At 42.7% G+C, this 27546-nt stretch overlaps 1 protein-coding gene across 5 annotated transcripts; it reads left to right on the forward strand.

Moving 5' to 3' along the window:
• On the forward strand, positions 1-26470 carry LOC129857346 (sodium- and chloride-dependent transporter XTRP3A-like). Of its 5 annotated transcripts, XM_055925497.1 has the most exons (12): positions 1-3026; positions 10728-11019; positions 15599-15739; positions 16362-16453; positions 16726-16953; positions 20046-20156; positions 20543-20784; positions 21179-21341; positions 22028-22232; positions 22892-23051; positions 23966-24131; positions 24372-26470. In XM_055925497.1, exons 2-12 carry the CDS (start codon positions 10893-10895, stop codon positions 24537-24539), a joined length of 1803 nt encoding a protein of 600 aa, XP_055781472.1. In that variant the 5' UTR covers positions 1-3026; positions 10728-10892; the 3' UTR covers positions 24540-26470. The 5 variants fall into 5 exon arrangements, with proteins under 5 accessions (XP_055781472.1, XP_055781474.1, XP_055781475.1 ...); XM_055925499.1 differs by lacking the exon at positions 10728-11019; XM_055925496.1 differs by lacking the exon at positions 1-3026 and having other exon boundaries at positions 10621-11019.
• The last annotated feature ends 1076 nt before the right edge of the window (positions 26471-27546 follow it).

The following is a 27546-nucleotide window of genomic DNA, read 5'->3' on the forward strand; positions in this document are numbered from 1 at the left end:
GGTCTAGGGCACTGCATCGCAGTGCTAACTGCGCCACCAGAGTCTCTGGGTTCGCCCCCAGGCTCTGTCGCAGCCGGCCGCGACCGGGAGGTCCGTGGGGCGACGCACAATTGGGCCAGCTTCGTCCGGGTTAGGGAGGGTTTGGCCGGTAGGGATTTCCTTGTCTCATCGCGCTCCAGCGACTCCTGTGGCGGGCTGGGCGCAGTGCGCGCTAACCAAGGGGGGCCAGGTGCACGGTGTTTCCTCCGACACATTGGTGCGGCTGGCTTCCGGGTTGGAGGCGCGCTGTGTTAAAGAAGCAGTGCGGCTTGGTTGGGTTGTGCTTCGGAGGACGCATAGATTTCGACCTTCGTCTCTCCCGAGCCCGTACGGGAGTTGTAGCGATGAGACAAGATAGTAATTACTAGCGATTGGATACCACGAAAATTGGGGAGAAAAGGGGATAAAAAAAAAAAAAAAAAAAAAAAGGGTGGAAATTATAGGCAATTAGCAAGACACCCCCAATAAAGGAGTGGTTCTGCAGGTGGTGACCACTTCTCAGTTCCTCTGCTTCCTGGCTGATGTTTTGGTCACTTTTGAATGCTGGCGGTGCTTTCACTCTAGTGGTAGCATGAGACGGAGTCTACAACCCACACAAGTGGCTCAAGTAGTGCAGCTCATCCAGGATGGCACATCAATGCGAGCTGTGGCAAGAAGGTTTGCTGTGTCTGTCAGCGTAGTGTCCAGAGCATGGAGGCGCTACCAGGAGACAGGCCAGTACATCAGGAGACGTGGAGGAGGCCGTAGGAGGGCAACAACCCAGCAGCAGGACCGCTACCTCCGCCTTTGTGCAAGGAGGATTAGGAGGAGCACTGCCAGAGCCCTGCAGAATTACCTCCAGCAGGCCACCAATGTGCATGTGTCTGCTCAAACGGTCAGAAACAGACTCCATGAGGGTGGTAATGAGGGCCCGACGTCCACATGTGGGGGTTGTGCTTACAGCCCAACACCGTGCAGGACGTTTGGCATTTGCCAGAGAACAACAAGATTGGCAAATTCGCCACTGGCGCCCTGTGCTCTTCACAGATGAAAGCAGGTTCACACGCACATGTGACAGACGTGACAGAGTCTGGAGACGCCGTGGAGAACGTTCTGCTGTTTGCAACATCCTCCAGCATGACCGGTTTGGCGGTGGGTCAGTCATGGTGTGGGGTGGCATTTCTTTGGGGGGCCGCACAGCCCTCCATGTGCTCGCCAGAGGTAGCCTGACTGCCATTAGGTACCGAGATGAGATCCTCAGACCCCTTGTGAGACCATATGCTGGTGCGGTTGGCCCTGGGTTCTTTCTAATGCACGACAATGCTAGACCTCATGTGGCTGGAGTGTGTCAGCAGTTCCTGCAAGAGGAAGGCATTGATGCTATGGACTGGCCCGCCCGTTCCCCAGACCTGAATCCAATTGAGCACATCTGGGACAACATGTCTCGCTCCATCCACCAACGCCACGTTGCACCACAGACTGTCCAGGAGTTGGCTGATGCTTTAGTCCAGGTCTGGGAGGAGATCCCTCAGGAGACCATCCGCCACCTCATCAGGAGCATGCCCAGGCGTTGTAGGGAGGTCATACAGGCACGTGGAGGCCACACACACTACTGAGCCTCATTTTGACTTGTTTTAAGGACATTACATCAAAGTTGGATTAGCCTGTAGTGGGGTTTTCCACTTTAATTTTGAGTGTGACTCCAAATCCAGACCTCCATGGGTTGATAAATTTGATTTCCATTGATCATTTTTGTGTGATTTTGTTGTCAGCACATTCAACTATGTAAAGAAAAAAGTATTTAATAACAATGTTTCATTCATTCAGATCTAGGATGTGTTATTTTAGTGTTGAGCAGTGTATATTTACCCCAAAAAGATATGGGGGATTGGAAATGATGCAGACAATTACATTGATGAAAGCAACATTCTTTGCGCAATATTAAGCTGATCCACCCCTAAAAAAAATACTAAATAAAAATCCTTTAACAGTGAATGAGTGATGACCTTGAAAACACTCAAGACTGATAGCTATGTTCAACAAGTATATTATTCTTTCTGCTTTATCTAGCCCTATTTGGGATATTTTACCTTGCCTTGCTAGCCTGATAGGTAATCCATCTCAGATGACATCTGTTATGTTTTAAAGATGCAGTCCGGGATCGTAAGAATTTACAAATTGTTAACATATTGTCTGAATAATTGGAATTCATAACATATCATACCATTTTTGTTTGCAATTGGTTACATATCATAAGAAATTGATATTTTTTTTAATGTAACCTTTATTTAACTAATGTAGTACACAATTGAGCACAATTTTCGTGACTGTTTATGGTGGTGAGCACTACTTTAAAAACTACTGGTTGAAATTATAAAAAACCTTTGGAGCATCACTTTAATTTGCACAAACTGTTGCATGCGATCCTAATCACTTCATCATCAGACTTTTCTGATGATGAACTGCGTGCGAAACTTTTAATGACGTGTAAATGGATGATGGTAATGACCCCGTTGTACTCATTGCTTGAGCCCACGTGGATTGCATAGACTAGTCAGAGATTATGGAGGAATTTCTCTGAGCTAGCCTACTGGAATATTTTAACCGTGCCCACTCAAAACAGCGTTTCGCTCACTGATGGAGCGGGAAAAATAACTAACCAATAGGAAGCAAGCGCCCAGCCCACGTCGAACTCTCGCATACATCGGCGGAGTGGAAAAATCCATCCCAAACAGGAGGATGACCACAACCTGCAATTGTCTGTCTGCGAAGTCAGAAACGGAGCATATTTCATACATAAACTAAATGTGTTGAAGGAGAACATTTGATTACATACCGCAGTTGATTAAAGTAGATTTTTTTGTTTAATTCAAATAATGTTGTGTGCGAAGAACGCCTGATTTCTTTGAGCGATAAGAAAAAGGTAGATTTATTTATAAAACCTATAATTTGCTTGTTTATCATTCAAGCAGATAGGAAGAGAACACTACTGGCCAGCGTATACAAAGGTAATATCAAACAGATTTTTATTGTGATCTATCATTGCATGCAAATAAACTTGAAGAATGCTTCTACAGAATTCATATTCAAATATGCCATTGACCAAGAGCGTTGTTGATCAATAAAATGATGTTTTACAGAATTGAACCTCGAGGCTAGAATATCTACCACTTTTATGTGTCACTGGTGTTCTTTGATTTATGGTATGTGCAAGTGCATGTGAGGGACATATTGACAAGTGCAACAGTATAGTTTCCGTGCCTCTCCTCGCCCCTACCTGGGCTCGAACCAGGGACCCTCAGCACACAGACAACAGTCACCCACGAAGCATCGTGGCCCTTGTAGAGCAAGGGGAACAACTACTTCAAGGTCTCAGAGCGAGTGACGTCACTGATTGAAACGCTATTACCGCGCACCACCGCTAACTAGCTAGCCATTTCACATCGGTTACACAAGTGAGGGGGTACAATAAAAAAAAAAACGTAATGTTAGTTACATTGTGGTGGTGGGTGTTTTAAAGTGGCAAGTATCAGATATAGCTGCTTGATTTGACCATTTGAATGCATGTAGGGTATTCACTTATTTATACATTTCTCTCCTTGTTTTATTCATCACGGTTTGTACACAGTATAGTTTTTATCTTACTGTTTGTCTCTCTGTCGGTCTGCATGAATTAATTAATCTCACCCTTGTTCCTTCCAACAACCGATTGATATATCCATTATATCCTGCATGGATAAAGCTAGAGACATAAGCATGGATAGCCATGGATGATGTTGCCGGTTTTACTGGAGAACATTCTCCGTCTCATGCTCAGGCCCTATCATGTTTGTCCTGAGTCGGTGTGAAGAGGGGTGAGAGAGAGCCCCAGGATGGAGCCAGGGAGTGGTCCAGGGTCGGGGGCTGGAGCCCCTTCCTCCATTCACATCCACCAGCTCACAGGGGTACAACTTTTCACAAATGGAACTGTGGGATAGTGTGGGTCTGCGAAGTGACTGTTAGACTCTGGTTTACATGTTTGTAAAATTTGACTAGGGTCTGGAAGGAATAGCTAGATTCTTAGGGAAGGATCCTGCTAAAGTTGTAGCTGGTAGGATATCCAAGGATCTTACATGATCCTTGGAAATATTACAGCAGGTTTTGTTTCCAAAGGTCATGTCCATCAATAAACAAGTATAGGTGTATAATTGACCAAGCCTGTTCTTTCTCTATCAGTTGTTGGAAAATGTTTCTGACTTCTACAGTCACCCTTTGTCTGCCCTAATCAAGAGTAAGACTGTATCTGTTTATTCCTGTAGGTGGCAGTGCTGTGTTGCGTTTGAAATGACCACATAGAGTAGATACAATATCACATCTACCATTGGATCAGATCAAATACCCACTAAAATGAAAAAGGGGAAATTAACTCCTTGAAAAAAGATGCTGTTATGACCATAGAATTGTATTATTATGGAGATAAAACCTTCACCACAATCAGTCAAACTAGCTGACCAAAACTCTTACTAACTTAAATCCCTGGTATAGAGCTTTGGACCTTGATAATCCTTAGGGGTGGCAGCCTCCTCATTGAAAAGCACTGTGGATTTTCTGGTTGAGTTGAGCCATAAACTTTATATCTTCATATATAGAGAGAGTTCGGCCAGGTTTTACAACGGCTGCCATGTTAGCGCCCAAATAGAACTTAATTCTTGAAATGTTGATGATGTAACAGTACGAGAGCGCCTCTGAAATGACCTGCTGTAAACAAGCAAAACAGAGCAGTGAATTTGACAGACGTTTTTATTGATTAGCATTCAATATGTATCCAAGTCTGTACTGTGTTGTGCTGTCAACAAATTGCATATCTGCTTTCACTGGAAATCTTCATAGGTTTTGAAAACTATCAGAAATAAACAGCACAATGCGGAAGTGTCAAATTATCACTTAGCAACAGCTATGGAGGAGAAAGTGGCGCTGTCGGAATGTTCAGATAGAAACCGCATTGGCCCAACTACATATATGGCTCTGGTATTTCCGTAGTCCAGGCTTTGCCTTGCATTGGTGAATGTGTCAGAACCCCATCCCAAACAAATAACGGACACAAACAACTGAACAACAATATCTCAACACACAGAGGGGAGCTGACATGGTTACCATGGCAAACATCAGTTCTGGATGTTTTGTCACCGAGCAGTAGTACACCCTCTGGCCAGACTTTCCCACGCGGGGCGAGCCAAGAGTCATGCTGCCCTGAAGGTGTTCCAGACCAATATCATTATCAGGCAGCAACACATGCGACTCAGGTACTAAACTTGATCTTAGCTAAAAGGTAATGTGGTGTGCTGTGGTGTGACTCTCGCAAAAAAAAAATGTAAGCAATTCTATTTCATTGTAAATAAACAAGTGTCAAATTGTGACTGAGGGAAAACATAAACAATACACTCATTAAGTGTATGCAAATGGCCTCAACTGGTCAACCCATCTTGTGACAAGTGTACAAGATTTAAGAGCAGACTGGGCACATTGCTTGGAGAGACAGAACGGCCGTGTGACAAAGACCCATTGAGAGACAAAGACCCATTGAGAGAACTGTTATGTAACGGCGTCTTAACTTTACAGGCAGTCTGTACCGCAACAGTAACTAATTGTCCATTGTTGCCAGGGCTATGGGCCAGCGAGGAGTTGCCTCTCGTTCCTGTAGCATTCCTGTACTGAGCAGGCATGGGGTCTCTGTTCCTCGCAGCAGCCACAGCGGCGCGATGTCAGGACCTGTTAAAGCATTTACTGTCAGAACCCTAACCCGGATGGACTGTGCCTCACTGTGGTGGATGTTTTGTCCAGATCTTTCCAGTCAGATCTGTCCCAATCCCAGGCAGCCTCCGGCCTCTGGCCTTTCTGCTTTTTATTTGGAAGGATGTGACCAGTTGAAGCTCACCATGGTGCAGACTGAGACCAGTTCTGGGTTACAGACAAGAGGATATGATGTTGACCTCCCGCGAGCCGTTCTTGCTAAATTCCACATCTGTTGAAAAAACATGCCCCCTCTCCCCCAACCCCCCTCCTATTGTACAGTTGAAGTCGGAAGTTTACATACACTTAGGTTGGAGTTATTAAAACTAGTTTTTCAACCACTCCACAAATTTCTTGTTAACAAACTCACTGTATAATTCAGTGTATCACAATTCCAGTGGGTCAGAAGTTTCTATACACTAAGTTGACTGTGCCTTTAAACACAGTACCTCTTTGCTTGAAAATCAGAAGAAATCAGCCAAGATCTCAGAAAACAAATTGTAGACCTCATCAAGTCTGGTTCATCCTTGGGAGCAATTTCCAAACGCCTGAAGGTACCACGTTCATCTGTACAAGCAATAGTATGCAAGTATAAACACCTTAGGACCACGCAGCCGTCATACCGCTCAGGAAAGAGACACATTCTGTCTCCTAGAGATGAATGTACTTTGGTGCGAAAAGTGCAAATCAATCCTAGAACAACAGCAAAGGACCTTGTGATGATGCTGGAGGAAATAGGTATCAAAGTATCTATATCCACAGTAAAACAAGTCCTATATCGACATCGCTCAGAAAGGAAGAAGCCAATGCTCCAAAACTGCCATACAAAAGCCAGACTACGGTTTGCAACTGCACATGGGGACAAAGATTGTACATTTTGGAGAAATGTCCTCTGGTCTGATGAAACAAACATAGAACTGTTTGGCAATAATGACCATCGTTATGTTTGGAGGAAAAAGGGGGAGGCTTGCAAGCCGAAGAACACCATCCCAACCGTGAAGCACAGGAGTGGCAGCATCATGCTGTGGGGTGCTTTGCTGCAGGAGGGACTGGTGCACTTCACAATATAGATGGCATCATGAGGAAAGAAAATTATGTGGATATATTGAAGCAACATCTCTAGACATCAGTCAGGAAGTTAAGGCTTGGTCGCAAATGGGTCTTCCAAATGGACAATGACCCCAAGCATACTTCCAAAGTTGTGGCAAAAAATGGCTTAAGGACAACAAAATCAAGGTATTGGAGTGGCCATCACAAAGCCCTGACCTCAATTCTCATAGAAAATTTGTGGGCAGAACTGAAAAGTGTGTGCTAGCAAGGAGGCCTACAAACCTGACTCAGTTACACCAGCTCTGTCAGGAGGAATGGGCCAAAATTCACCCAACTTATTGTTGGAAGCTTGTGGAAGGCTACCTAAAACATTTGACCCAAGTTAAACAATTTAAAGACAATGCTACCAAATACTAATTGTGTGTATGTAAACTTCTGATCCACTGGGAATGTGATGAAAGGAATAAAAGCTGAAATAAATCGTTCTCTCTACGGTTAATCTGACATTTCACAATCTGAAAATAAAGTGGTGATCCTAACTGACCTAAAACAGGAAATCTTTACTAGGATTAAATGTCAGGAATTGTGAAAAACTGAGTTTAAATGTATTTGGCTAAGATGTATGTAAACTTCTGACTTCAACTGTAAATATGCAGGCTGGGTTGTTTTTCTCTCCTACGTTTTCTCTTTCCTTCAGACATTCTCCCTCCTACCTCCACCCCAATGATCACGCCAAACCAGTCCTGTAGGCGTCTTCCTTAACTGTCCAACTAGGACCATTATGAAACCCAAAATAAACACAGCTAATGCATCAGAGAGGGGGATGTCATCTGGGACAAATAGCAATGCATTTGTGTTATGTCAGTGGGGAGCAATGGAAAACAGAATTCAGCTCAATTGTACAGCTGCACCCCTCACTGTGAACCCCTCTCCGAACCCCACCCCTCTTCCGACCCCCAACCCACCCGTAACCACTCCTGCTGTTGCCTCATACAGCTCCTCCAACATGGTCCCATGGCCTCCCTCCACGACGCTCGAGTCACAACTGGGCAGCTCCGGCCATTAACTCCTGTTGTGTCCCATTTAGGGCTCAGATGTGGGTTCTACACCTGTCGCTGTTTCAGCAGAGCCCAGTCTTCCACCAAAACGACGCCCCCTACCTCCCTTCCTTCCCTGACAAACGGTTCCACCAGCCTCAGCCTCATATGGGCCGGATTCAACAACAGTTAAGTGGGATGTGCAGCAAGCAGCAAACCGCACGTGCACCCTTCAGGCGTCCATTGCACAATCAGTTTTACCCCCATCTGAGACGCTGGTTTGAAGTGGATGAGTGATGGACTATTGACACAGTAGGGATTGTGAAACATACGGTGAAAATTGTGTTAGACTTGTTCGTAAGCTTTTTATTTCAATTTCAAGTGAATGTCAGGTGCACAAGTACAGTGAAATGTATTTTTGCAAGCTCTAAACCCAACAATGCAGTGATCAATATCAATGTAGTATTAAAAAATTACATGAGGTTAAACAAAAACACAGATAGCCTTCCCATCTCCACAGAGGAACTCTAGAGCTCTGTCAGAGTGACCATCGGGTTCTTGGTCTCATCATTTAATAATGATGGAGGCCACTGTGTTCTTGGGGACCTTCAATGCTGCAGACATTTTTTGTTACCCTTTCCCAGATGAGTGCCTTGACACAATCCTGTCTCGGAGCTCTACGGACAATTCCTTCAACCCCATGGCTTGGTTTTAGCTCTGACATGCACTGTCAACTGTGGGACCTTATATAGACAGGTGTGTGCCTTTCCAAATCTTGTCCTAAAAATTGAATTGACCACAGGTGGACTCCAATTAAGATGTTGAAACATCTCAAGGATGATCAATGGGAACAGGATGCACCTGAGCTCAATTTCATGTCTCATAGCAAAGGGTCTGATTACTTATGTAAATAAGGTGTTTCTGTTTAAAAAAATATATAAATGTGCAAACATTTCTAAAAACCTGTTTTCACTTTGTCATTATGGGGTATTGTGTTTAGATTGCTAAGGGGGGGATCAATTTTAGAATAAGGCTGTAATTTAACTAAATGTGAAAAAAGTCAAGGGGTCTGAATACTTTCCGAAGGCACTGTATGTTTAGGGTTAAGGTGACTAGGCATCAGGATGTATGATAAATAGAGTAGCAGCAGTGTAAATGAAGATTATATGTGAGTGTGTGTGCGTTTGTGTGTGTGGAGTCAGTATAAATGTGTGTGCATGTTGTGTTTGTTGGAGTGTTTGTGTGTGAGTGTGTAGAGTCCTGTGAGTGTGCATAGATAAATACAAGGGACAACTCAGACAGTCCTAGTAGCCATTTTGTTAGCTATTTACCAGTCTTATGGCTTGGGGATAGAAGTGTTTTAGGAGCCTATTGGTGTCAGACTTGATGCAGCGGTACCGCTTGTAGTGCGGAAGCAGAGAGAATGGTTTATGACTTGGGTGGCTGGAGTCTTTAATGATTTTCCGGGCCTTCCTTTCACACCGCCTGATATAGAGGTCCTGGATGTCAGGAAGCTCGGCCCCAGAGATGTACTGGTCTGTCCGCACCACGATCGAGGACGGTGCTGTTGCCATACCAAGCAGTGATGCAGCTGTAGAACTTTTTGAGGATTTGAGAGCCCATGACAAAAAGGTGCTGACGCGCCTTCTTCATGACTGTGACTGTATGTGTGATTTGGAGCCCAAAGAACTTGACACTCTCGTCCCGCTCCACTGTAGCCCTGTTGATGTGGAAGGGAGAGTGCTCGCCTCCCTCCCAAAATGTTTTTCCTGTAGTCTACGATCAGCTCCTTGGTCTTACTGACGTTGAGGGAGAGGTTGTTGTCCCGGCGCCACACTGCCAGGTCACTGACCTCCTCCATGTAGGCTGTCTCATCGTCGTCGGTGATCAAGCATACCACCATCGTGTCATCAGTAAACTTGCAAACTTGATGATGGTGATAGTGTTGGAGTAGAGCAACACCATTGCGATTGAGGCAATGTAACTCTCTAGGCTAATGTCAGAGTGTACTATACTTGTCCCTCTTGTGAAAGGACTGTACGTTATTTGCTCCCGGCCATAGCTCTTTAGAGGGGGTTTCAGGGAAATCTGTAGATAGACACAAGGTCAGCGAGGACATACCTCTGGAGGACTTCCTCTCTCACTCTCTCTCTGATTGTCTCCTTTTACTTTCGGTTCTATCTTTCATCCTTTTATTTTTACTGTGTTGTCACTGTGTGTGATGCTGTATATTCTCTTATTTTTACGTGTACAATCTTCGCTCTCTCATGATTATTTTTTTCCTTTGCATTGCTTTTTAATTTAAATGCAATAAAACTGTAATGGATATGTTCCTTCTTAGATTGAAGAATGTGCCTTACAGATTGACTTCTTACAGAAAACAGCTATTTGAATCATTGACACCTCAACACTGGTTGTGCTGTTTTTGCACATCGGACTCCAGTACTACATTTGAAGTTGTATGAACACTAAAAAGGAAAATAAATACATTATTTCCAGCACTGAATCTTGCACTGTGAAGTCCATTGCACAAAAGCAAACACATGCTGTCTGAAGCTTACCCTAAGGAATATAAAAGGTATTGGCGATGGTCCACTGTCTCTATGACAGACTTATAAGCTCAGGTTTTTAAGAAGAGCTGTGAAAATCAAACATTCATCTGGGTTACATAATCTCCAATAAACTCTCTAGCCTATGCCTACAGTATTTAAAACATTAGGCCCTCCCTCTCAAATTGGGGGACCTCATTAGAATGGGCAAGCGTTCTATAAACTCCATGCTATTTCTTCAACCATTGCAAATGTGTCTGACTCATACAGCCTCCTGTTGAAACACCTTCCCTGTTTCCCATAGGACGCTGTCATTGGATTTGTTCTATTATCCAGACAGGAGTGCCATCCCTACTCCCGGTACTTCAGACTTAGGCTTGCTGACTGTCAAGGTTGTTCACTGGCACCGCACTGCCACCGACTCGACCAGACCTGAAAATTGGCTTGATTGTGTGCTCAGGACGCAACGATGGGGAAGGACACCGCAAGAGCAGAGTGGGACAATCCCATGCAATTTGTCCTGGCGTGTGTATCATACGCGGTTGGACTGGGAAATGTGTGGCGTTTTCCATACTTGTGTCAAATGCATGGCGGGGGTAAGCAATATTTATTTATTGTTTAGGTGCAGCGCATAGCCTAATTCATGGTTTAATCCATAATATATTGTACATTTAGGCCAACAGTTATTTTTGATTAAATATAGAACTGCAATATTGGACAACATGTAAAATTAATGAATACAATTAGTGTTTACTGATTAAAAGTGGTAATGTAGGCTTTATGAATAGCCAGTCAGTGCCCAATGTATTGACCTTTATCCATGCACAATGGCGCACTGATGTTGTGCGGTTGTAGAATTGGTTAGTTATTATTTTACCCTGGGTGTTACATGGAATCTGAACAATTACTATATTGGTTAGAGTCAATCCCCTTGTTAAACATTTCTAGTGAGTGAAGGTGTTACTGTGCAGACTTTTGTTTTCTTTCTCTAAAAGTTAATGGTGCAGGAAATGTGCAATGGTTTTTAAAAATGATCTCACTTAGTTCAATTCGTATTTTTCATATTCCTCCCCATAAGTCACTGAGAACCGTTAGTCCCCTCAAAAACAGAGGGTATGCATGTACCAAAGCGCATACATAAAGGAGCTTTCAAAAGCTTTCCACTCTAAAGTTTGGATTGATATAGATCCCATTTTTAACCCTTAACGCGCCCAGTTGTTTATCACAGAATAACAATGGTTTAACATTTGCTTTTGCGTTTCGCTTTTAATGGTCTCAACTGATTGCAAGGTTTTACAACAGGTGTTATGATGTGTTCTTCCATTCATAGATTCATAGAAAATGTTCACATACAGGAGACTCCTTGATGCCTCTGTTGCTTTAAGGCCAATATGTCCATTCCATAAATACAGGTGTGGTATGCAAGGAGAGTTATTCTGTATTTATTATTGTAGAGTTATTGCCTTAATGTAACTGTCCAGTGAAAATAAACACTTCAATGTTAATATTGTGTTAACTCAAACTCAAATAATGTTCTTGTCTAATCCTATACTCGTATTTATGTCCAAAGCATAAATTGGATAAAATACACTTCAAAAACCCAAACTTGTATCTCAAACAGACAGTACATTTTTTTTGTTGCTATTTCCTCATTGAGTATCAAATCAACAACAAGTGTAGACTTATGCTGAAATGCTTATGGGCCCTTCACAACAATGCAGAGAGTAATAACACAAGAAATAAATACACAAAGAGTAACGATAACTTGGCTAAATACACAGGGTACGGGTACCGAGCCACACTGATAGAAACCTGTTTTTCTCATCACTCCCTACTTTCTTCTTACCAACTCAATTTCCTTATCTATCTTTTTGTCTTTTTTTTACTGGTACTTGCTGCTGTTGTGTTTTATGAGATTCTGATTATTTAGTTTTCTTTTTTAAAATAAAATGTATGTAGTGGGCAGGGAAAAAATCATTCAATTGGAACTGCTTGACTTCCATATCCTGCCTCCTATCTTTAATTCAGTACCTGCTTTGTTTTGTCCCATTTTCCCCTCTGGTAATTGATCCACTGTTACAGGTGCTGTACTCTGAACCTATACTGTTCTCTTGTACCTGTTTTCATTTCGAGGACCTGTGCCCTTTATTACGCATACAGACTTCCCAGAGCTGAGATTTAGAATTGTACAGCTACATCGTCTGTTTTTATATTGCCTTGTACGAGGTAATTGAGCTAAATATGTACATATAGGTAGGGGTAAAGTGAGTAAGTAACAGGATAGATAATAAAGAGTAGCAGCAGCGTATGTGATGAATCAAAAGAGTTAGTAAAAAGAAGGTCAATGCAGATAGTCTGGGTAGCTATTACATTAACTATTTAGCAGTCTTATGGCTTGGGGGTAGAAGCTGTTCAGGGTCCTGTTAGTTCCAGACTTGGTGCATCGGTACCGCTTGCCATGCGTTAGAAGCGAGAACATTCTATGACTTGGGTGGCTGGAGTCGTGAACAATTTTTAGGGCGTTCTTCTGACACCACCTGGTATAGATGGCAGGAAGATCGTACCCAGTGATATACTGGGCCGTACACACTACCCTCTGCAGGGCCTTGCGGTCAGATGCTTAGTGGGACAATCCCATGCAGTTTGTCCTGGCGTGTCTATCATACCCGGTTGGACTGGGAAATGTGTGGCGTTTTCCATACTTGTGTCAAATACATGGCGGGGGTAAGCAATATTTATTTATTGTTTAGGTGCAGCGCATAGCCAGCATGCGAGTAGACCACTGATTGGCCAGCTCATCCTCCTCATCAGTGTGAAATCATACTCTACAAACCAATGCTGGCACTAAGACCGCACTCAACGCGCTGTATAGGGTGAAGCAGACAACACATCTGCCATGCTAACCCTCACCAAGGAGGCCCCTCAGGAGTGCTTGTTTAGTCCCCTCCTGTAGCCACACGACTGCGTGGCTATGCGCTGCACCTAAACAATAAATAAATATTGCTTACCCCCGCCATGCATTTGACACAAGTATGGAAAGCGCCACACATTTCCCAGTCCAACCACGTATGATACACATACCAAGCGGTGATGCAGCCAGTCAAGATGCTCTCAATAGTGCAGCTATAGAACCTTTTGAGGATCTGAGGGCCCATGCCAAATCTTTTCAGCCTTCCGAGGGGGAAGAGGCAATGTCGTGCTGTGTTGGTGTGTGTGGACCATGTTAATTCCTTAGGGATGTGGATACCGAGGAACTTGAAGCTTTTGAACCGCTCCACTACCTCCCCTTCGATGTGGATGGATGCTCAGCCCTGCATCTTCTGTAGTCCACGATCAGCTCATTTGTCTTGCTGACATTGAGGGAGAGGTTGTTGTCTTGGCACCACACTGCCAGGTCACTGACCATCTCTCTATAGGCAATCTCACCGTCGTGTCGTCAGCAAACTTAATGGTGTTGGAGTCATGCGCGGCCACGCAGTCGTGGTGCTACAGGAGGGGACTAAGCACACACTCCTGAGGGGCCTCCTTGTTGCGGGTCAGCATGGCAGATATGTTGTTGCCTACCCTCACCACCTGGGGCCGGCCCGTCAGGAAGTCTAGGTTCCAGTTTCAGAGGGAGGTGTTCAGTCCCAGGGTCCTGAGCTTAGTGATGAGCTTGTAAGGCTCTATGGTGTTGAATGCTGAGCTGTGGTCAATGAAAAGCATTCTCACAGAATACAAGGACCGAGACCACATTCATTATGTAAATGAAATAGAACTATTAAGAATGAGAACACATTTTCAAGGGTTCAATTCTCGGGCCGACTCTTTTCTCTGTATATATCAACAATGTCGCTCTTGCTGCGAGTGATTCCCTGATCCACCTCTACGCAGACGACACCATTCTGTATACATCTGGCCCTTCTTTGGACACTGTGTTAACTAACCTCCAAACGAGCTTCAATGCCATACAACACTCCGTGGCCTACAACTGCTCTTAAACGCTAGTAAAAACCAAATGCATGCTTTTCAACCGTTCACTGCCTGCACCCGCCCGCCCTACTAGCATCACTACTCTGGACGGTTCTGACTTAGAATATGTCGACAACTACAAATACCTAAGTGTCTGGCTAGACTGTAAACTCTCCTTCCAGACTCATATTAAACATCTCCAATCCAAAATTAAATCTAGAATTGGCTTCCTATTTCGCAACAAAGCCTCCTTCACTCACGCTGCCAAACATACCCTCGTAAAACTGACTATCCTACCGATCCTCGACTTCGGCGATGTCATTTACAAAATAGCCTACAACACTCTACTCAGCAAACTGGATGCAGTCTATCACAGTGCCATCCGTTTTGTCACCAAAGCCCCTTATACCACCTACCACTGCGACCTGTATGCTCTAGTCGGCTGGCCCTCGCTACATATTCGTCGCCAGACCCACTGGCTGCAGGTCATCTATAAGTCTATGCTAAGTAAAGCTCCGCCTTATCTCAGCTCACTGGTCACGATAACAACACCCACCCGTAGCACGCACTCCAGCAGGTATATCTCACTGGTCATCCCCAAAGCCAACACCTCCTTTGGCCGCCTTTCCTTCCAGTTCTCGGCTACAAAAGACTGGAAGGAATTGCAAAAATCGCTGAAGCTGGAGACTTATATTTCCCTCTCTAACTTTAAACATCAGCTATCTGCGCAGCTAACTGATCGCTGCAGCTGTACATACCCCACCCAATTTACCTACCTCATCCCCATATTGTTTTTATTTACTTTTCTGCTCTTTTGAACACCAGTATTTCTACTTGCACATCATCATCTGCTCATCTATCACTCCAGTGTTAATTTGCTAAATTGTAATTACTCTGCTACTATGGCCTATTTATTGCCTTACCACACTGTATATAGACTTTCTTTTTTTCTATTGTGTTTTTGACTGTATGTTTGTTTATTCCATGTGTAACTGTGTTGTTGTTTGTGTCGCACTGCTTTGCTTTATCTTGGCCAGGTCACAGTTGTAAATGAGAACTTGTTCTCAACTAGCCTACCTGGTTAAATAAAGGTGAAATAAATAAAAAATTATTTAAAAAAATACTGGGTGTCATGTGAATCTGATGTGTGTGTTTTTGTCTCTGCTACTGTAGGTGTTTTGAATGGTAAAATATACTGTATGTGTGTCCTTTTTCTGTCCTCAGGTGGGTTCCTGATCCCATACATGCTCATGCTGGTCCTGTTGGGGGTACCCCTGTTCTACATGGAGTTAGCCATTGGCCAGAAGATGCGTCTGGGCAGCATTGGAGCATGGAGAGCTATTAGCCCCTATCTGGGGGGAGTGGGTGATTACTGAATATATATATATATACAGTTCCAGTCAAAAGTTTGGACACACCTACTCATTCAAGTTTTTTTTTTACTATTTTCTACATTGTAGAGTAATAGTGAAGACATCGACATTTTGTTTAACACTTTTTTGCTTACTACGTGATTCCATATGTGTTATTTCCTAGTATTGATGTCTTCACTATTATTCTACAAAGTAGAAAAAAGTCAAAATAACCCTTGAATGAGTAGGTGTGTCCAAACTTTTGACTGGTACTGTATATATAATTTATTTATTTATTATTATTAATAATACTTTTTTGGACAGAGGACCCTGCACATAGAGTGCAACACATGTATGTGTGCACATTGCCATTAAATAAAGTACATAAACTTGCCTATAATTTATCACATTACACATATTTAAGTATATGGTTTTGTTACATTTAGGCCAGTACTTTTGTGTCAAATGTACAGTGTTGGGGAAGCTACTCTAAAAATATAGTTTATAGTTTAAGCTACCAATTACTTCACACTGGAAGAAAAATATAGTTTACTAAGCTAAAGTTACTTTGAATAAAAGTAGTTATTATCTGCTTATAGTTTAAATGTATCTGTTCCTCTCTCTGCTGGTTCCAGGTCTGGCCAGTGTTGTGACCTCCATGTACCTATGTCTCTATTACAACGTCATCAATGCATGGAGTTTCTGGTACCTCTTTCATTCATTCCAGGTTAGTTCCAGTCTCACAATGGCAAAATTCAAAATGATTTCACCTGCATTCAGATGTATGATGTGATCATAAAATGTAGACAATCTTCAATAACTTGTTACAATCTTATTACCAGATGTATCAACAGGCTCACTCAGCTTTGAGGGCACACTATTGGTCCCGTACAGACTGTTTTGTTTGGAATCTTAGAAGACGCAGTTCTTTTCTGTAGTGCTATCTGTAACATCCTGTGCCTGACCTGACCTGTGCTGTTTCCTCCCACTCTGCTCCAGTCGGTCCTGCCATGGGCAGAGTGCCCGGTTAACAGCAACCTGACTGGCCATGTGGAGGAGTGTGAGCGGGCCACGCCCACACAGTACTTCTTCTACAGAGAGACCCTGGACATCTCCGGGTCCATCGAGGAGAACGGAGGGATTCACATGGGACAGGCACTCTGCCTCCTGCTGGCCTGGATTATTGTCTACCTGTTCATCGTCAAGGGGGTCAAGTCCACTGGAAAGGTGAGAGATCAGAGGTCAGATTGGGAACAATGGACAGGGTCAAGACAGTTATAGCACCCGTATGTCATGCTAGCTGCAGATCTAGTGGACGTAGGTCACTATCGTCTCCTATATCATACAGGTAACTGCCAAAAGAAAGGAAACACCAACATAAAGTGTCTTAATAGGTTATTGGGCCACCACGAGCCAGAAAAGCTTGCACCTTGGCATAGATTCTATAAGTGTCTGGAACTCTATCGGAGGTATGCAGCACCATTCTTCCACCAGAAATTCCATCATTTGGTGTTTTGTTGATGGTGGTGAAAACGCTGTTGCAGGCGCCGCTCCAGAATCTCCCATAAGTGTTCAATTGGGTTGAGATCTGGTGAATGAGATGTACATGGCATATGGTTTACATCGTTTCATGCTCATCAAACTATTCAGTGACGCCTCATGCCCTGTGGATGGGGGCATTGTCATCCTATGGGGGCATAGCCATGGTGGCAAAAATAATGACCTGCCCAGTATTTTTATACATGGCCCTAAGCATGATGGGATGTTAATTGCTTAATTAACTCAGGAACCACACCTGTGTGAAAGCACCTGCTTTCAGTATACTTTGTATCCCTTATTTAGTCAAGTGTTTCCTTTATTTTGGCAGTTGCCTGTATTTTTACTGAGCAGAGGAAAACAGTCAGCTGAGAGGTGACCTCGATAACAAAGGAAAGGGTCAAGCAAGTTATTCGTAATGGCGAGACAAGGTACAAACAGTTCAATATTCTATATGGTCAGATTGTTTTATTTGCCATGCCTTGATGGACAACTATCAAAGTTTGTGGCTGCAGAGTTTGCCAACTCAGAATGATGGGAAAGGGGAAGCAGATCCAATGGATCTTTACTGAACTGAGGAAAACATCAGGTGAGAGAGTGAGGGGGCATCATAGGAAAGTTATGAAAACCTTGGCCTACTTCATTAGTTATGAAAACCTTGGCCTACTTCATTAGTTATGAAAACCTTGGCCTACTTCATTAGTTATGAAAACCTTGGCCTACTTCATTAGTTATGAAAACCTTGGCCTACTTCATTAGTTATGAAAACCTTGGCCTACTTCATTAGTTATGAAAACCTTGGCCTACTTCATTAGTTATGAAAACCTTGGCCTACTTCATTAGTTATGAAAACCTTGGCCTACTTCATTACAAAACTATCTAGAGTGGGAGTCTGAGGAGACAAGCCAGGGTGAAAATAAAGGGTACTGTGTCAACACAAACAGAGAACTGTTTTCTGGTCGGACCAATACTCGATTCACATTGTTAGTGCGGAGATGAGAATCTCGTCATTATATACAAATCTCTGGTTTCAGCCACTTGCGAATTAGAAAGGGAACAGTGCACTGTTCGATGCTGGCTTCCCCTAAAGTAAATTGATGTTTTGCCAAAATTAGATAATTACTCCAGTCTAAATAAAATAATTAAAAATACTTTACCAGAGAGGTTGACTTAGCCACAGAGGATCATTAGCTTCTTCATTTTTTAAACTAGCTGTGGATTGTTTCAAATCACAAGTGCTGTAGGCCTATGCCTACTTGGGAAGCTAGCAAATTGGGCAGCGCATGTGGCAATAGGCCTAGCTGATTATTGAGTTGCGGATGCCAGTGAAAAGCCTCGAAAATGTGTGAAGATAATGTGTCTTGAGTATCATTTAAAATGTTGAGACAAGAATAAGGGGACGGGTGTGTGGCGAAAATATGGGCATCTGCGTCTCTCTCCAGAATGCATGCACTCAGCTCTCAAGAATGTGCTCCAATGTCTTCCAACAATTCTTGCACATTCATTGTTTTATTGTGTGAATTGTTTTCACTTTGATTGCTTATTTTGATCAATTCCCCATGATATACAGTATGTAACCAGTAGGCCTAATTAAGGTACCATTAATCCCCGTCATTTGGTTACATTCATGTATTACAGTAATTTACCGTTCTCATTCTTGGAGTGGAAACATTGTTTGCAGAGTTCACAACCTGCTACACTTGTGAGAAACAAGTTTTGGTTTATTTAGGAGTTTTGTCAATCTTTTCAATGTATTTCGTTTGGAGTGCTCCATGTGAGAAATGAGAATGTTTCTCTGTCATAACGTAGAGGGAGCGCACACATCTGAGCACGCCAACATGCTAAATTTAAACAATGTTGCACTTCACTAGCGATAGCTCAAGTCAAGACAGATAGAAAGGGAGGCAGACAGGCAGAGTAGAGGTTAATGCGATTGAAAAAACAGAATTCATCAGGATATTTTCTACTGTTTTAATTTGTTTTTGGCCTATTTTACTTAGCTCAGGCCTATTTTACTTTGTTGACGATGGAAGTTATAGGCCTACTGCTGCATTGGCCTATAGGCTAACGCTGAGTTCCATGTTCTAATTTCTTTAGCTGCCAATGGATCACAGTGTATCTATGTGTCCATGTGGCAAAGGCTGGTGCTCTTGCATTAATTGAGATTTTTATCATTTTAATTTAAATTTTTCTGATTGACCACCTGCGAGTAATTTTGAGAAACGAAAACGTTATTATTTAAATGAAGCTGTTCCACGAAAAATAACTGGCATGCAGATAGGTAGAAACGGTAGGATAAATTGTAAGCTTCCCCAAACTTGAAACTCACGAGCTGCCTATGATCTTTATTATAACACGCAAGAGGTCCCGTGAAAACTGATTCGTTCTGAATCGTTCTGATTCGTTCTGAATCGTTTTGATTCATTCTGGCAGGGGGCTTTTGATTTGATCTCTCATCTGAAATGACCTAAAAGAGGTTAATCAAATCAAATCCCATTTTAATCATCACATGCTTCATAAACAACAGGTGTAGATTAACAGTGAAATGGTTTCATACGGCCCTTCCCAACAATACAGAGAGAAATAATAGAAAAGTAATAACATCGTTATCAATTGATGGAAAGATATACACAAAGAAGTTCACTTTCACCTACAACTTCACAGTAAATTCAGCGAGCAATGTTATAAAACCATGGGAAAAGTGGGCCAAATCTGTGTTGGCAAACAGGCAACCATAGTTGAACTTTGACCCTGAATCCCCCTGCTGTTTCTGCCCTCTCTAGGTGGTGTACTTCACAGCCACATTCCCCTACCTGGTCCTCATCATCTACCTCATCCGTGGGGTCACCCTTCATGGAGCCATCAACGGTGTAAAGTACATGTTCACGCCCAAGGTATGAATGATTAGATGAATGAAACAATGTTATTGATCAAATCAAATCTTATTGGTCACATACATATGGTTAGCAGATGTTATTGCAGTGTAGCGAATTGCTTGTGATTCTAGTTCCGACAGTGCAGCAATATCTAACAAGTAATCTAACAATTCCACAACAACTACCTAATACAGACAAATCTAAGTAAAGGGAGGGAATAAGAATATGTACATATACATATACATATATGGATGAGCAAAGACAGAGCGGCATAGACGAGATGCAATAGCTCTATGTTTTCACAGCCAAGGTATGGAAGCTCATGTACATTGTTCTGTTATGTTTAATCCTGCTTTACACATGTGTGTGTGCCATTACTAATGTGTGTGTGTTTGCTGTCTCAGATGGAACAGCTGGCTAACCCCACTACGTGGATCAACGCGGCCACTCAGGTCTTCTTCTCTCTGGGCCTGGGCTTTGGATCCCTCATCGCCTTTGCCAGCTACAACCAGTACAACAACAACTTTGAGAAGCAGGCCATCGTCGTGTCCATGGTCAACAGCAGCACCTCCATCTTCGCCAGTATCGTCACCTTCTCCATCTATGGCTTTAAGGCCACCTTCAACTACGAGAGCTGCCTGGAGAGGTGAGGCCCTGGGTGGGGTCGCGGTCTGGTTGGTTGTCTCAATGACTTTGGCATTGAACTTTCAATTCAGAGAAGTAGGTAACACCAGCCAGCAGCACTCATCCAGTACAAACGTAAATAATTCTAGGTCAAACATATACAATTAATTTAACGTCTGTAGACTGTAGAAGTTTCTGCAGACATACAGATGGAAGAGGAGAGGGAGAGGTCTCAACCAAAAAACGTATAAATGTCATAAGCCATGGCAAAATGTTTAGAATTACAGGAAATTAGCTATAAAACTGCTAAATCTTCTCTCAACCTCATGGCAAAATGCGTAGAATTGCAAGAAGTTACCTGGCTGCGCTACACCACTTGCCTTTTCATGACACTGACATTTATCTTCTTCTCCCAGAGTGCGACTGCTGCTCCTGAACACCTTTGATCTAGCAGAGGACACCATCAGTCTGGAGAATGTCAACCACTGGATCGCTGAGCTGAACAGGACACAACCAGAACAGTTTGCCAGTCTGGGAGGTAGGCTGGAGACCTGTGACCTAGAGGCTGAACTAGACACGGTAGGTCATGATGACACACAACTCAAATGAACTAATAAACTCAAAAGGAAAACTTGTGCAAAATATCGATAAGACAACTTCATTTCCTACTTCTCTTAGTGCTCGATTCAATCTGAATCGCAGAAGTTCTGTGATATAGCGAGATTTAAATTTGAAAGGCGATGTTCCCGCGTTCACGGTGACGGCATTCAGGGTAAATGCTGCATAAATCGGCTCAATCCGATCTTACCTTAAAATGTTTGCACTATAGCACAGAACTTCCGCAATATGGATTGAATCGAGCCCTTAATCTAACAACATACCTCTGGTTTCCTGACAATATGATTTCATGTAGCAACAAAATTAATCAATTTTACTGTGAGGCAATAAAAACTTTACTCACCATTCTATAAATTGTTCATCTTTTAGTCATAGTTCAATGTCACCTATACACATTTATTTGACTCTGTGGTGGTGGTAGTGAGATGTGGCAAATATCATTGGCTGTTGCAGTTACAATTAATGTTAATATTTAATTTTCAATGCTCTCCTGGATTTTCCATTTGTGTCTTTAATAAACTATCCCACTTAAGTTTCCAATGGAGGAAAGCAAAAAATGAAATACTGACTTTAGCCACTTTTGCACTATTCAGGACTGAATATCCACTAAGCTCTCTCTCTCTCTCGATCTCTCTCCCTCCTCCCAGGCTGTTGAGGGTACAGGCCTGGCCTTCATAGTGTACAGTGAGGCCATTAAGAACATGCCCGTGTCTCAGCTGTGGTCTGTGCTCTACTTCATCATGCTGCTGCTGCTGGGCATGGGCAGTATGCTGGGCAACGTCATCGCCGTCATCACTCCCCTCAGTGACTTGAAGTTCATCAGCCACTACATGAGCACCAAAACACTCAATGGTGAGAGAGAAGGGGTGATGAGGGGAAGAGTGGAAGGGGGTTAGGGTTGAGCTCAGGTGTGGTCGTGAAGCTAGGATTAGGGTTGTGGGTGAGGGTAAGAATTGAGCTAAGGTGTGAACATGAAGCTAGGGTTAGGGTTGACTCTTGACCTTTAGGTTGGTGTGTCTGTTCTGCCTGGTGTGTGTGTGTGTGTGTGTGTGTGTGTGTGTGTGTGTGTGTGTGTGTGTGTGTGTGTGTGTGTGTGTGTGTGTGTGTGTGTGTGAGACAACTAAATATCACAGTCGTAGTAAATAAATGATAAAGAAGTTATCAGCAAAGTCAGTGCTAGTAGGAAAAGACAAGTGAAAGTTTTTTTGTAATGTCTTATTTATTACCTTATTTAAGATATTATTTGATGAGATAGGTTTTCAGGCATTTTCAGAAGATGGGCAGGGACTCTGCTGTCCTAACATCGGGGGAAGCTGGTACAACCATTGGGTTGCCAGGACAGAGATAAGCTTAGACTAGGCTGAGTGGGCCAATCCTCTAGGTTTGGTGTGTGTGTGTGTGTGACTAACAGGTGTGTTGTCATATCCTGTACGTCTGTGACTAACAGGTGTGTTGTCATATCCTGTAGGTCTGGTGGGTGTGACTAACAGGTGTGTTGTCATATCATGTAGGTCTGGTGTGTCTATTCTGCCTGCTGCTTGGCCTGGGCTTCACCACCCGCTCTGGGAACTACTGGTTCACCATGTTCAATGACTATGGAGCCACCTTCTCTCTGCTCTTCATCGTCCTCATTGAAGTTATCACCGTCTGCTACATATATGGCATCAAAAGGTGTGTGTGTGTGTGTGCACAATATTGACAATGAAGAACGACTAATTTCAGAAGCTTTCTAAGCATCATCACCTTTGCTGTGTGAAATCAGAAAAACTAACACATCTCGTCGTATAGTACCTTTTCTCCAAGAAACAATAGTTGAGCTGACATTATTTGAAACAGTTTCTACTTGAGAATGTGTAGCCCTACTGCAGTTGTGTTAGCAGCCAGTATAGTTAAATCTTTAAAGTACCTCATAAAAGCTGTATTGTGTCCAGTAATGCCAAACAACACTTAGCATAATCATCCACAAATACCTCCCATTCCTTTCACTCTTCTCAGGCTTTTGACTTGGCTGTACTGTAGTTTTTTAAATTGGGCTTGTACTGTTAATTAAAAGCAAAATGACTTATGAAGCATATAAGCAATTTCCTTTGAATGTTGAATGAATGTTTAAACTAAAATACCAAGGTTGTCTTTTGCCCATACAAAATATATGAAAGTACAGTATTTTAGGGAAGGGAAAGGGGTGTGAGTTGCACAACTGAATGCATGTGTCTTCTGCATTCAACCCAACCCCTCTGAATCAGAGCGGTGCGGGGGGCTGCCTTAATCGACATAGTCATCATGTCAATACTCCTGCAACCTTTCCCTCTCCAGGTTTAAGAAGGATGTAGAAGACATGTTAGGTCATCATGTCAATACTCCTGCAACCTTTCCCTCTCCAGGTTTGAGAAGGATGTAGAAGACTTGTTAGGTCATCATGTCAATACTCCTGCAACCTTTCCCTCTCCAGGTTTGAGAAGGATGTAGAAGACATGTTAGGTCATCATGTCAATACTCCTGCAACCTTTCCCTCTCCAGGTTTGAGAAGGATGTAGAAGACATGTTAGGTCATCATGTCAATACTCCTGCAACCTTTCCCTCTCCAGGTTTGAGAAGGATGTAGAAGACATGTTAGGTCATCGTCTTAACTGGTACTGGAAGATCATGTTGGCAGGAGTCAGTCCCATCCTCCTCATTGCACTATTCATCTTCTACATCGTCAACTACATCCAGGGAGGAACACCCACATACCAGGCCTGGAACAAAGAACTGGTAAGGCCTCTCTTTTTAGCTCCAATATCTTATCAATAACCCTGTCATTACACTAACAAGCACTCTGCCCAAAAAACTGGTAAGATAAGATAGTACTTTATTAATCCCCAAAGGTGGATTTGATTGTACCAGTCATACATGAATGAAAGAAAAGTACTGGAACAGAATATGCTGCTTCGGGTTTTATTCATGCACCCAGATACAATGTTGATCTCTTCCTGTTCTATCCCCCTCTTCCAGGGGAAGTCTGTGGTGACGGAGTATCCTCCCTACGCCCAAGCCTTCATTGGCCTCCTCCTAGCCTCCTCTGTCTGCTGTATTCCTTTGACGGCCCTCTACACCTACTGTAAGAAGAGGAACCTGGCCAGTGGGAAGAGAGAGCGCACGGTCAGCACTGTGTCAGCGTAAAGACCGACGTATTGGTTCACAGACGGAGTGACACAAGGCAGAGCTGCTACATTACGGCTCTGAGACTGACTGGACCCGCTAGTTATAGGATCGACTGATCGACAGCCTACCGTACGTATCATGGCTGTCTTAACAGAACCTCACTCTCCTGGTGCGGTGGTTCATGCCACACCACAAACCAAAGGCCCTCTTTCTCCCCCTGGGGCAGGCTGGCTCTGCCGCTGTGCTGCTGGTGGACAGACTGCCAGATCTATACCTAGCATTAGGCCTAGTCGTCCTTTGGCAACTAACACTTACTGGGTGATAATAACTTTTGTATTTTGTAGTTGTGGTTCTGAGCAGGGCTTAGAACTACATTCAAAATATTTCAGAAGTGAAGAAAGAACAAATACTCTTGTCAATGGTTTATTGCATTGTTTAAAGGCCCAGTGCAATAAAATAAAATGATTTCCTGTGTTTTATACATATTTCCAGGCTATGAGGTTGGAATAATACTGTGAAATTGGGAAAATTATTATAATCCCCTTTTAGTATAAGAGCTGTTTGGTGGGATGGAGCGTGGTAAATTAGTTAATAGACCAATAAGAAAGAGAGATCCAAACCTCTGCATATAACAGCTTAGTTTTCTATTTTCCCCTCCCCACTCAGACCACTCCAAGACAGTCCTAGCAAAATTCTTGCTTGAGAAATTGCTCTTTGCTAAGTAGCTATTTTGGTTTCTTTTTGACCATTTTAAATGAAAACAATCCCAGTAAGGTACTTAATTGTAACCCATAAATGATTTGATAGTGAGATAAAAACGGCTACATTGGACCTTTAATGTTTAGCTTTCAGTAGCAGATTTTTGAGACAGTGTGTCAACCCTCTTTATTTAAAGTTCCACAAAATGTTTAAGATATTTTTTCCCTTAAATGTCATTATGGAGAAGTATTTTGTATGCCATTAGTTTACTGTAGATATTCTGTAGATTACTCAATGAGTTGTTAGATATGTTGAGTGCCTGGATGTACAAGGCAGACCTCCGTCTGACTCGGTTATGATTGAATACAGTCTGACTGGTGTCAAATGACCAAGAACAACTTGTAGCAATAGCTGTATGTGATAGTGTTTGCAAAGATACTGATAATTTCACATATAACGAACAAATCTCTATGAACAGGACCAAGACCATATCTATACCTATGGGCTTTGTTGTCAATCCACCATCAGTGACTTCTAACCAGGATCATACTCAGTGGGGTGCAATGTAACAGAATGTTCAGATAGTTATATATTTTGTAGAACATACACTATTCTCTGTCTAATGGAATTGGAAATCATGTCAGCTCTATAGGAAGCATTTCTTTCTGCAACATTCCCAGAACGTGTGAAAGTTTCTGTGCTCTTCTAAATAGAAAGTACTGTAGTGTTGCACTGCTGTTATAGAATCCATATCAACTGGACTTAGGATACAGCCCAATGGCTATGCACCAATGTGCTGTGCATATTCACAAACAAAAACACAATGTAGACCTACTCTTTTTACAGTCAAATGTATGGGTTATCACAGAAACAATTGCCAAACATTTTGTAATACTGTGAGCATTTTTAATGTGAACAATTTGAAACAATAACAGGGGCAAAACTTTCACTGGGAACGGAATGACATGCCCCACCACATTCTGAAATTGCATTTTTGTCCCCTGCCGATTTTGTCATTGGAATGTGATACAGAATGAGGCAACTGTGTGCTTTAGGACCATGCAGAGGCCTCAGAGCGGTCGGGTAGGCTGTTTGGAGTGTTTATTATGTTGAATACAGGTTGGTGTTAGTGTGAACCAAGTATTGGTGTGAACAATTATTATTTTAACTGTTGTACCACAATAATGGGTTCATGTTTTATAAGTAGTATTTTCTATGGTGAAATTATTAAAGACATGAAGACATTTTAACCATTGGTATGACTGAACAAGATACACATACAGCAGCCAGCCTGTTGCAAACCAGGCATTTCATTCAGTCCTACTTGCTAGTATCCATCAAGTATGACACATTTCAATGGCATGAAATCTGGATTTTTTAAGTGCTTGGTTTGACAAGCTATGTACTTTATAATATCATTGGATGAATAGACCACAGAACTATACTGAACAAAAATATAAACGCAATATAAACATGCAACAATTTCAAAGATTTTACTGAGTTACAGTTCATATAAGGAAATCAGTCAATTGAAATAAATTCATTAAGTCCTAATCTATGGATTTCATATTACATATGACTGGGCAAGGACACAGCCATGGGTGAGCCTGGGAGGGTATAGGTTCACCACTTGGGAGCCAGGCCCAGCCAATCAGAATTAGTTTTTCCCCACAAAAGGGCTTTATTACAGACAGAAATTCTCCTCAGCATTGCCTCAGACGATCCCCAAGTGAAGAGGCCGGATGTGGAGGCCGGATGTGGAGAGGCCGGATGTGGAAGTGAAGAGGCCGGATGTGGAGGTCCTGGGCTGGCGTGGTTACACATTGCCTGCGGTTCTGGCAACAGCTGTGGTGGACATTCCTGCAGTGAGCATACTAATTGCATGCTCCCTCAAAACTTGAGACATCTGTGACATTGTGTTGTGAGACGAAACTGCACATTTTAAAGTGGCTTTTTATTGTCCCCAGCAAAAGGTCCACCTGTGTAAGGATCATGCTGTTTAATCAGCTTATTGATATGCCACAGTCAGGTGGATGGAATATCTTGGCAAAGGAGAAATTCTCACTAACAGTGATGTAAACAAATTTGAGCACATTTGAGAGAAATAAGCTTTTTTTTGCATATGGAAAATATCTGGGATCTTTTATTTCAGCTCATGAAACGTGGGACCAACACTTTACATGTTGCGTTTATATTTTTGTCCAGTATAGCATGAGATTATATTTCTATGGGATAGACATGGGCTGTCCAATAACCACCTGCATTAAATAGCGTGTTTGTCTGAAGTTAAGCACTTATTTTCCTCTGTCAAAGACTGGATTGTAGT

Source organism: Salvelinus fontinalis, chromosome 6 (assembly GCF_029448725.1).
Source record: "Salvelinus fontinalis isolate EN_2023a chromosome 6, ASM2944872v1, whole genome shotgun sequence".
NCBI classification, from domain to species: domain Eukaryota; kingdom Metazoa; phylum Chordata; class Actinopteri; order Salmoniformes; family Salmonidae; genus Salvelinus; species Salvelinus fontinalis.